Source organism: Gobio gobio (assembly GCF_949357685.1).
Source record: "Gobio gobio genome assembly, chromosome: 3".
Taxonomy (NCBI): Eukaryota; Metazoa; Chordata; class Actinopteri; order Cypriniformes; family Gobionidae; genus Gobio; species Gobio gobio.
In genome coordinates this window covers 21,286,576-21,299,145 of record NC_137099.1, presented here as the reverse complement: position 1 = coordinate 21,299,145, position 12,570 = coordinate 21,286,576, and the positions used below count along the sequence as shown (strand labels likewise).

Here is a 12,570-nt window from a genome sequence, read left to right as displayed (position 1 = left end):
AAGAATAATGTTATTAGCGTCTAAGTCATGTCAAGAAAACGGCAAACAAACATTTAAAGGTACTGACTCTGGCTATTTGTTCCAGAAACCTATCCGAAAAACACAAATATCTACCATCTGAGCCTTGTCAAACAATGGAGAATACAGTATTCATGGGCAAGTGCACAGCCGTGGCAGCTTGTCCATTACATAACGGAAATGCCAGCTTAATTGCCCCTTAACACAAGCTGCAGATGGCATTGAATGTTTGTCACACTCAAGTGCACCCAGAGGGCTTTGCACTAATATTGCCAGTAACTAATCAGGTGCTCTAAGCTGCAGCTGTGGATCAGAATAAAACATTTTGAAGTTGGATGGACTTGATTTTACCCATCGGGAATTGGATTGTGTAAAGGTTGGAGTTATGTATACCACAATGAAGCCAGATGGATGTTGAGAAGGAGTTGAAAAATAAGTGCAACACATTTGTCAGTTTATTTGGTGTTGATTCCAAATCCATTTCAATAAAGTAAGAGTTTTCTGAAATATGAAACCCGATCTCGTAAAAAAAATGTGTATGAATTTGTACAATATGAGTTGTGTGAATTTTTTTTTTTTTTTGCATGAAAATCCAACCCGAAAACCTAAAGGTCTAATGCTATGGATTCTCATAGTTAACATGGCCAAATTTTCAAAAAACGAGTTGGATGTATGGCAGAGTATTTCTGTGCCAAATACATTCCTTCAGGATTCAAACAAGTTTCGGAAAGATCACCTTGTTCAGCTTTCCAAATAACTCAGCATTAAGGAAACAGTGGATGCAGTTTGTTTTTCCGGAGCAATGTGTGTGTGAGCTTGTGACTCTTTATCTCAGCCCACTTCACACCTGCACGAGCAAGGTGTTTTCGGAAAGAATCGGTACAGCGTATCTGTCTTTTATAGATATGATAAAACTAAAGACTCTCCAGAGATATGAAGGATGCAATACTACTCTATTGGTACTCAAGATTAACATGAGACTGGCAGAAACTGTGTGTGTTATGTACCCTTTAAATAGTCTGTGTTTTGCTTCCTTTTCATGATGACCCAGAGACTCATTCTTTTTAAAGATGCTACAGCCTATTATTAGTGCTTTTAGTGTCTTTATTTTAGGCCCAACAAGTCAGGGAAGAAACTTCACGCCACTAGCTCCTACATGGTTCCTACAGCATGTTATGAAAATCCCTCTAGAGTGTTCTTTTACTATATGCATTAGTTTCAAGGTATAGGGGACAATTGAAACGGACATAAAGCCACTAAGTGAATGCCATAGCTTCAGTTACTGAGACTCAAATAGTGTTGACAGCGTTTTCACTCCCTGAGTGTAACACGTCTTTCTTGGTAAGTTATAAATCTGTCAGTGCCAAAGGGATATCTGACAACTGCATCTTATTTTTATGTCTAAATGCTCTCTCACTTATGCGCTCTCTATCTCTTTTTAATCCGTTATGTCTGCTCCGCGTTAGCCTCAGTGAATGAGAGACACATTATCAGTTATTGTAAGGAATGGGTTTGGAAATCCTCGACTGTTGCTATTCATAGTGTAGTGACATTATCATAACATTATCCCGACATAATTTCTATCTGCTATGTCTGCATTATCATGTTCTAAGCTAACAGGGAACAATCTTACAAGTGTGGATAACATTCTGTTAAAGTTCTTTTTTAAAGTTATGAACAAACGTTCGTCCAGTAAGTAAAAAGCATTTTTAAAACATTTTTTAAAAACTAGACATTTTAAACATTCAGAGAGCATTCAAACATAACCTTGTTATAACTTAAAGGGAACGTTAGCAAAATATCCTTAGACGGACCCTAAACGGACGTGGTTGACAATTGCGCCTTTTGCAATGTTTTGTACGTTTTGTTCTAAAAATGCAGCACTCAAGATAAAAGAAGTTCAACGTTTGAGTAGGGTGAACTTAAATTACTTAAATCAAATCAACTTTTATGAGTATTTGGAACTTCTTTTTTCTTTTGAGATCACAAAACGGACACATTTAAGTAATCTGAATTGTTTCATTGTTTTGAGTTTTTTTTAACTAGTTTATTTGAATTTAGACAAACTTACATTTAACTGAAACTGGGCTGGGATTTCTATTTCCCAGCATGGTTTGCCATGACACTCAAAAAGGAGATTAAATGCTAAATTTATATTTAGTAGTGTTTAGTGTTTAGCAATGCTAATTTAGAAGAGTTTCTGTTATGTGGGGTTTTGGGGGGGTTACCAGAATGGTGAGGAGTAGAGCATGAGCTTGGTTTGAGAAGCGACATATGCTAAATGTTCTATATTGCTGTACTCATTCAGCAAGTGCTATTCTAAGCTAATGCCATCAAAGCATTGTGTCACCAATTAGCAAGTTAGCATTTAATGAATTAGCCAGTTAAAGCAAGCCAAGTTTCCACTACTAAAATACTTAAGTTGAGATTACATGATAATTATTAATTAAATATATGAATTAGCTTAGTGTACAAAATAAAAATCTTCCAGTTCTGCTTACTTAAACTTTGAATTTCTTAAAGGTCCCATGGCATGAAATTTTCATTTTATGAGGTTTTTCAACATTAATATGAGTTCCCCTAGCCTGAATATTGTCCCCAAGTGGATAGAAATGTTGATCGGTGTAAACCCGAGTTCTGGCTGTCTCTCTCTGCCTTTGAGAAAATGACAGGCCAGACGAGCCAATCCTGAAGTCTCCTGGTTTGACGTCCAAGCAGGAACGGTTCCCTCCCTTTCCTCCGCCCAGAGAATCTGGCACGCCCATGCAAACGCGAGAGAGATCATGGGTTGTGAACGAGTGAACGCTGGCAGTTTCTCAGTGTTTGAATGTACAAATGAAAACAGAAGTCTTTTTTCAGTTCCTTCTGATCTGTGATCAGTGATTTCTTATGTGTAGCTAATTATTTATTATTCGTGCACACACTGCGGCTTCTTTCTCTCTCGACAGAACGGTGTTTTCGTGTTTTCTATCTTGTGAGTCAGTGTTTTTGTACGTCCTCGTCGCGTCTATCTGTTCTAAAATGTGCATACAGTCGTTTCTGCTCAACATAGAGAGCCACATCTTTACAGATAAACCTCACACACGCCGAAGCTCCGGCTGACCGGTGGGCCTTCAACATCCCCGACCCCCAGTACTGCATCTGGCCCACAGCGGAGGCGCCTTACGCGGCGCGAGATTAAGCAGAAGGGGGGTAAGCGTGAGAGTATCCGGCTAGGCTAGGCTAGCCAGCTTTCCCCAAATAAACTGGATTACATTCGATTACTGCTGTTGTGTCTTTGTTTGCGCTGTGTACTCAATGCGCGTCACTGAGGCTTTTCATATGATAGGAACATGTCTAAAAATAATGCTATTATCAACACTTACTCGTAACTCGTTCATCTCGACAGCTGTAATGGTACTTTGCATGTGTTACAAAGTTGGTAATAATGATGAAGACGGACTTGACGTGACTGGGACTCGTGTTTATTCAGAACTCTCAGATACAAACACAATAAACTCGCGCTGACAGACAGCGCTCTCATAACTCATTAGTTACTATAAATAACTTTGTTAGCAATCGCTCTGTCTCCGTGATGTCCGGTTCGGGAACGAATCATTCTATTGAACCGGTTCTTTTTAGTGAACCGAATCAGTTCACCAAATCGGACTGAATCGTTCTAAACTGTTCGCGTCTCCAGTCAGCGCTGATCCATAATTTACTAAAGTTACTAACTTTCTGACATGAGTGACAGTCCCTCCGACTAGAAATAAACTAATAACCTGAAGTATATGCTGTAACTACAACAGCACTGAACTGAGACTGACAGAACTGATGTGAAGTGAACTCAGGTCCATCCGTCTCTCTGGCAGCAGCTCGTGCCTGCTCGTGCCTCGTAGACCTTGTTAAACCACGCCCCCTCCGCTCATTTAAAATGCAAAGATGTCAGCCAATCACAACAGTGGGCGTTTTTACTGAAGTCTCACAGCAGACACGCCTCTTGAAGCAGGGCAGTCAGCCACAGGGCAAACAGCAGTATAGACAAAATGCCTTTTATTTCTAAATTATGACATTTTATGATGTAAAAATCATACTAACGATATAAGTACACCTCAGGAAACATTATAAAATAATAGAAAAATGCCATGCCATGGGACCTTTAACTTAAATATTTTGATGTAACTGATTACCTCAAACGTGTTTTTCCAACTTATTCGGGTTTACAGTGCATTCCAGTGGCACGTTTTTAACTAAAATGCATTCTGTGGGAATTGCCCTTAATAACATATTTTTTTGTTAGCTGGGCTAACATGTTGGGCAGCATTATTTAGTATTTATAGATACAAATGCTATGATTATCCCACCACACACCTCATATTTGCAAATACTGATAGTGATGAGAGAGAGAGTGAAATACGTGTGTAGCACACTGTAAAATTAACACATTGCAGGCACACCAAGTGCAATTCCTGGTGTCCAGACTGTCTGGTGTCAGTCAGAGTATTACAACATGTGCACACACACCGACGCCACCGTTTCTAGCTGTTGTCTGTCATGATCCATATTAAGGTCTGTGTCTCCATTTGATACACAACAAACATGCTTAAAACAGAATATCTTCTATATTTGCCACACTGAATAAATATAACTTGTGCTAGTCATAGAACAGCTAGGTGAAACACACGGTCGCAAAACAGTTTAGGCATTATAGCACGCAGTATTGGACATTAAACAACATAGATATGCTAATAATTTAGCATGCTAATTATTTCTTTAAAATTAGATATACTTTTAGCATCTATTTATGTAGATATAGAAGAAATAGTTTTGAGATTAAAAATAGTTTAATGTGTTTTACAGGTGAAAGTGTCCTTTTTCAGAACACAGATCAGTGGAGATCATCATCATGAATACAGGTAAGTCCGTTATTAAAATACCTGTGTAATTTATTTGCCATTAGCGCACAGATTTTGTGCAAAATATAACATTCGGTAGTCTAATAAGAAATTGTGTCAAGAAAGAGATCAGAAAGATGTGCAATAAGTGCTTCTGGTTCATACACACTTTAAATAAAAGGTCAAGCCAAGCAGATTGCATTGTGGGATATGCTATAATTAATTACACAGTAAGCACTGTTGTATACTGCTCATTTTGGAAAATGTGGAGCAGGACTTCAGACCAATAATATTACTGCATTACTATATTACATATCAAATGTGTTCACATCACACCTGTTTAGGAAACAATGTCATTAGGTGTGTTCGACTTGAAGCGGCGCTGTGAAGACCGATTGTTGCATGACATCAAAGTACCACGAGAGCGATTAAAGGTAGACGGCTCCGTACGCTTTCGAAACACTCTCGCGGTATTTTGATGTCATACACCAATTGTCTGCGCCAAACACACCTAAAATATCCTGTCAGCTTTCTTGCAATGCACAAGTTGTATGCTGTTCTGTGAAGGACTAACTTTTAATTGGTATAGTACAGTACCATTCAAAAGTTTTGGGCTGATACAATTTTATGCTCATCAATTGCATGTATTAGATCAAAAACACTAGATCAGTAAAACACAAATTTTATGAAATATTATTGCAATTTAAAATGTTTTTTTTTTAAACACAAATTATTAAAATGAGCTGAATTGGTGCTCAAGAAACTTATTATTATTATAAATGTTGAAAACAGTTTATATTTTGAGGAAACAATTTTTTCAGGACTCTTTGAAGGATATAAAGTTCACAAAAACAGCATTTATTTAATGTCTTATTAACCCCTTAGGCGTCTTTTTTGGAAAATAATTTTCAAAATATATTACAGAGGAGCAGTAATTTATCAATTTGAAACAAGAATATTTTTATACTAAAAGTCGTGTTCAGACCTTTATTTTGAAATACCTATGAACATGAACATGATTTGTTTTCATGCCAAGAGCTCAAAAGATAACATGCGTTCAAATTTACGAGAGAAAAAAGTCTGAAATGTTTTAAATATAAAGAAAAATATTATAGATTCTCCATTTGTGATGTGGCGGTGAGCTATAACGCACATACGTGTGTTTATTAGAGGTTGAATCCAAATCAAATACTGCCAAACTGCCCATAGCACTTCTGAATAGGATGTCTACTTCATAAATTGTATGAAAATTATGGAAATATATGGTTCAGATCACTCAAACCATATATGAAAATGGAGGCACCCTTAAATTGTCAATATTGGAGTCAATATTGGATTGAATTATATCATTTAAATTCAGCTTAAAGGTGCTGTATGTAAGAAATACCTAGTGGTTGAAATGAGTACTGCAGTCCAAATTCAAAATATTGTTTGCCCCGCCCCCTCCTCCTCAGACTCAACGCTCATGCGGGTTGCCAGTTTGAGGACACACAACAGGAATGAGCACAAATTGACAATGGAAGGCATGGAGACTACTCTGTAAGTTTATGAGTTGATTTATCCCCATTTTAATGTGCTTCAATTCATAGAGATTTTAGATGGATGCCAAGGCTTTTTAGGTCGGGGAGAATCTGCGATCTCTGACCCAGTTTGTTTGCTTGCTTCCCATGGCAGCAATACGCTATGTTTTCCAACTGGCAACCTGTGGTGTCGAAATACTATTGAGGAAACTGGCAACGTGCGTTATCGCACAGACCAAAACAAAAACAGACATTCCTACACGGAACGCACATTTCAAAGTAAAATAACTGGCTGTAGCATTGTTTTTCGGAGAAACGAGTATGTGAACTCAGCACGTTTGCTAAATATCTGCAAATATATTATGTTTTTTATGCTTTAGTAGGCCTACTGTCAAAAAATTACATACAGCACCTTTAAGGGGTTAAGTAATCTCTCTTTTGATCTATTTGCATCCTTGTTGAATAAAAGTACTAAATTCAACAACAAAAAAAGTTAAAAAAAACAATCAAACTGAACCCAAACCTTTGAACGGTAGTGTACATTGTTTCATTTTATTTACCTTTTTTTTTTGCATTATCATTTGGTGCAATAACATTTGCATCTACAAGGCATTAACAAGGCATGTGCTTTGCTTTCTGTTTGTTTTGCATGTATGCTTCTGCGTGTGCGTGTGCAAACAAACATACTCCAGATAGCGGAGGACATGCTCATAAAAGAGCATCCCTGTCGCTCGCTCTCTGGCCTGTGAAGAGGGTCCAGAGCTCACCCAACCTGTACGCTGCTACAGGTACCAGTAATGGAGCAGGACTATCTAACAGATACAGATCTTTAAAATAGAGTTTATAGAATGTCTTTTTGCATATCATTGTTCCATCTGTCTAAGTAGTTTAGATGGGTTTTCTGCCCAGTCTTCTGTTTATGTGTGAGTCTATACACATACTTGTTAAGTCTGAAGATAACAGAGGTATAAGATCTAGGCTTTTCTATTTCGTCCGTATGATCCAATTTTAATAGAATAGTATTTTTTTACTTACACTCAGTCTGAATATTCCTCATCAGAGTTAAAAGAACAGAAAACTCTGGCCTGTGCAAGACAATTAATCTTTAAATTAAGCCTTTCAATTTAACATGTTAATTTAGGGTGATTATTACACAGTAAAAAGGTTAATGCTATTAACCTTGTGCCTTAACCCATATGTAAATGTCCGTAATATGAAATTTTCTATCTTACCATCAGAGCAATTCATTATTAAAGTTAATTTGATGGAACTTTCTAGTCCTACATTATATAAGAGGTTTTGAAACAATTATAATATATATCAGTAAAATGAGAGACTGGACAGGACACATTTTCTCTGAACGCAGGGTGTCCTATAACAGTTTTCCAATTGAATGTAACCTAATCTGCCTTATTAATTTAAAAATAATACTCATTCTGTAGTCAGCTGTATGTGGTAAATAGTGTAGACACTGTTTAGGTTTCAATGAAATCAATAAAACAATTTACCCTTTCCCAAAAACACACTCTCTGTTACACTACACTGTTGTCATGTAAAAACAGAGACTCGTTGCCATTTTTCTGTGCTGATAGTTACAAGGATCCAGGCAATTTCATTGTTATTTTCTGCTGCTTAAGTGAGTTTGCTGTAAAAGTAACATGCTGTCAAGACCTGCTAGGGATATGATAACACATCTCTAAAATTTTAAAAGCTACTGGCCACAGCAGTGTTGAATGTTGAATTGTTTAAGGCATTCTGGTTTGACAAAAATTAAAACAGATGTCAGTTTAAATAGCAAAATGGAGACCATACCCTTCACTGTAACAGCCCATACAATGCTGAAACCTCTGTCATCTTCACATGTTCATGTATATTTTGCAATAGAAGATTTTTGTTCTTCCACTCTTTAAATAGTGTGAGAGGAGTAGGTAACTTCAAACTTTGTGTGGTCTTACTAGCTCTCTCTGTGTTCAGTGGCAGCTTCTGCTCTTTAATCTTCTGTCCTCTATAATTCTGCATCTCTCTTTTTGTTCCCATATTGTGTCTGTCCTCCAGTTAGATGTTTTCAGGCATAATGGACCTACTTTTTGAGGGTGCACCAATAGCAGGACTGGTTCACATTATGCAAAAAGCAATAATTTTTTTGTGTGATGTGTCATGTTTCCCCTTAATTTGAATGGGAATGAACCTTCTGCATGCTTTGTATCTTTTGTCATATATTTGTCCTGGTTACATGTGGTCATTAGTGTTACCATAAGTAGTAAATTCATTTTTGGTGGAAAATTCCCATCCAAATTGTTAGCTCAGTTATGTAGTTGTTACAATTTTATGTTTATATTTATATTAATACATATTTTTCCCCACAGGTAGTGATTCCCAGTCATCAGATTCAGGCAAGTATTTGTTGGATGTGTTTGTGATTCTGTATGTGCGTGCGTGTGTGTGTGTGTGTGTGTGTGTGTGTGTGTGTGTGTGTGTGTGTGTGTGTGTGTGTATATATATATATATATATATATATATATTCTAGTGCTGTCAATCAATAAAAAATGAACTAATTAAATCACACATTTTTCTGTAATTAATCGCGATTAATCATGATTAAAAACATCTGTGTTTTTTATATTTTCATATTGTAATAATTTCACAGTTACTCTCCAAATTAAAGTAGAAACAACTTAAATACAGTATATTTGAAATATTTGTTGTAATGGCATCTTTTTATGAAGGCCAGAATCACTGATACTAAAACTGCTACTGACAATGAAAAGCTATATCAATTTCAAGTGAACTTAAAACAATCTTCACATTAACCCATTATAATAAATGTCATATTTACCCGTGGCCTTCCTACCTGTCTAACAGGTAGGCAATATACAGATATTGTATTCTTCAAAATAATCAATATTCTTGAAGTTAAAATTGAAGTTATCAAACAATCTGCACTGCATACATTTTAAATTAAATATAGAATAACTCCTTATTAAAGCCACAATTTTCTCTGTTCCCTTTGTTCTGTGATTAACATTAATGACTGACAGCGTTAGTTGCTGCTGTCACTTTAAGATCTGCCATAGCCGAACATGACGCAGATCTGACGCACTGTCACGCGCATCTCATTTTCTCCACAACTCTTTTAAGTTCAAAACGTTATTTAATTAATTTAAGAATGATCTTGTGAGAATACTCGACAAAATGGGCATTTGATTTTGAATTATGTGTGTTATTGTTTGTTCAAGCCTGAAAGAGAACTCTACTCTGGTGCGCGTCTTTCAGGCAAGGGATGCGTCTCAATCAGCTCCCTATAGTAGTTCAACAGTCAGCGCACTGATCAGGGAGTTGGCCACATTCATCATGTACACGATATACTGATTCACGACCTAGGAAACTAGGGAGCTGATTGAGACGCACCCAGGGCATTCACAGACGTTCTCTTTTGTCTTGTCACGCCGGAATGGTTTAAAAGCATTTGCATGAATAAGAGAGTGATCATAAAATGCAACACAAGCCAAAGGGTGATATAAAAACGGATGCTGCGTTAATTGCATTAAATATTTTGTAACACGTTAAACTGGAAAAAATTAATTGCGTACATTAATTGCACTTTTTATTTAATCGGGATTAATCGATTGCCCAGCACTTATAATATCTAATATCTTATAATATCTTTGTGTGTAGATGCCTGCCGTTCACGCAGTGTGTCTGAGGGGTTGAGGAATGGAGACGCCAGCAGCTCGTCCTTGACTGCTAAAGGCTTCCGCAGTGTTAGACCAAATCTACAGGATAAGAAATCTCCTACACCGGTACATATTTATTTATTTATTTATAATGCAATTAGGCTGTTCATGCATTATTATACGGCTGTTATGTATATATATATACAGTATATATATATATATATATATATATATATATATATATATATATATATATATATATATATATATATATATATATATATATATATATATATATATATATATATATATATATATATATATATATATTATTATTTTTATTTTTTTTGTGCTTCACAACTGTTTAGATTAATACTGGTCATGTTTTCCAAAAGGACAACTTCTTGGTGTTTAGACAAGGGTTTATATCAAGTGTGTTTTCTTGACCACTTATGCAGTCAAACTGAAATTTCTCTGAGAAAATGTACTCTATTTGAACTGATTTTATATATTTGAATTAACCTTTTTTCTGTCAGGTCCCCTTGCCGCCCCCTCGGAGAGAGAGCTATCACATGACCCCTAACCCCCCATCTTACAGTTCCCTCGCAATACTGTCAGACACCTTCCTCTCTCCACCACAGAATGATGATGCTATTTACACAGGCTCTGGCACTATCCAATCTAGTGCCACCTCCTCATACTCATACTCTAAGACCACCCGAACCTCCACGAGCACCTCTGGAGCCCCCCTCGAGGAGCCCCCCTTGTCCCAACAGGCTAATGCTAACAGTTTTATCACTCGGGTTCTTGGGAGCAAATTGTCCTCTTCCAAATTCACCACTGACCATCTAACTGCAGCACCTAACAAGATGAATATGATTAAAACTGACTCTAAGTCTAAAACTAAGCTGAAAGGTACATCCGCTCCCCCACCTCAAGACCCCACTGCCACTTCACATGTAGCCTCTCTCTCCATTCAGTTAGCTGCCCGCAGTCCAGAACCCCAAGCAGAGACCCAATCAGGGTCTGAGACTGAATCCAGGACTAACGCATTGGACCCCGCTGACACCATGCGAGTCCCTGTCATACCACCAAGACCAGCCAGCAATTTGGTGGTATTACTGTCATTCATTTACAGTGATAATGTACACTTACTGTACCAGTCAAAAGTTTGTAATAATTTAGATTTTTGTCTGATACACTCACCAAAGCTACTTTATTTCATTAAAAATAGTAAAAGAGTAATGTTGTCAAATATTATTACAATTTAAAAGGAACATTAAAAAGCTTAATTATTCCACACTTTTGGCCGGTAGAGTATCTCTTATTCTTAAACTAACTGTGTAAACAGCACCCATTGACCCTCATCTGATGGGATAGAGTGAACAAACACAGACGGCATGATGAAAGAGCGTGTGTGTTTACTGCTAATTACTCATTTTGTTTTATTTTTCCAGTCAACCTTTTATTTCTTCCCACAGATTTACCTGTTCTTCTTCACTCAACATGGTTAATTTGCTTCAATCACTTCTTGCTCACTGGCTTTGTTTTGTGTTCACGTTAATTTCTTGTCTTCCTTCCTTTTTATCCCCACCCACTTCCATCAGCGTGAGTTTTCCCCTGTGAGAGGGGGCACAGGAATGCTTTCTTCTGGACCCCCCTCCCCAGACCCATCAGCTCGTCGGTCACCGTATAGCCGGGCGAGTCAGGATTCCCCCGACTTCCTGTCGGGGCTATTGCCCAAAGCCCTCTCACCGACACCCTACGCCCCTCTGGAACGTTCTGGGCTAATCTCGGCCTCACCTTCTGCGTCACCGGTAACCGTGTCTGCGCTGAGTCATTATTCATCATCCACGGCCGGGCTGGAGGAGCTGCAGATCTGCGGCATGGACTCCTCCCCCGCGGCCACACCCACCCCTTCCCCCACACTCAGCCACGCCTCCAATGCTCCTGACGAGCTTCCTACCGTCCCATCAGCTGCCACAGGCACTAACGTAACTATCACGCTCGACTGGCGCACATCATCTCAGTCTGCTGTCACGTTTCTTCGAATCTACTCGTGTTTGTATGTCTTCAGCGCTATTGAATGCCTAACTTTGAGTCACATGCTTTATGTGTCAGCTTACAGCAAGTGGCTGCCTTGGTTTTCACTCTGTTCTATGTATGCAGTTCTTCATTGTGTGCTATGTATGTTGTTTCCCATTCAAAGTCAATATGCATGTGAATGTGACATGTTTTAAAATTAAACGGAATGTAAAAACTGTAGGACGGGACTTAGATTTTAACCATCGTGCATTGAAAAGTGGGAAGCCTTGGCAGAATGGAGCCAGACATAAATGTAGTAATATTTATATGGGGAAAAACTATTGTAATTTGCTATTACTGCGTACTATTTATTATTACACTATATTGCCAAAAGTTTTGGGACGCCTGCCTCTACATGCACATGAACTTTAATGACATCCCATTCTTAAATCCTAGGGT

At 37.7% G+C, this 12,570-nt stretch overlaps 1 protein-coding gene across 1 annotated transcript in view; it reads left to right on the top strand.

The window, feature by feature from the left end:
• The window catches only part of LOC307123153 (sorbin and SH3 domain-containing protein 2-like), a 74,223-nt gene that overhangs the window by 22,281 nt on the left and 39,372 nt on the right, over positions 1–12,570 (top strand). Inside the window, exons 2-6 of the mRNA XM_079811569.1 lie at positions 4,858–4,913; positions 8,779–8,805; positions 10,088–10,212; positions 10,623–11,201; positions 11,694–12,080. Of these exons, the coding sequence (XP_079667695.1) occupies positions 4,904–4,913; positions 8,779–8,805; positions 10,088–10,212; positions 10,623–11,201; positions 11,694–12,080 (1,128 nt within the window). The 5' untranslated portion in view covers positions 4,858–4,903. The remainder of the gene's footprint in view (positions 1–4,857; positions 4,914–8,778; positions 8,806–10,087; positions 10,213–10,622; positions 11,202–11,693; positions 12,081–12,570) is intronic.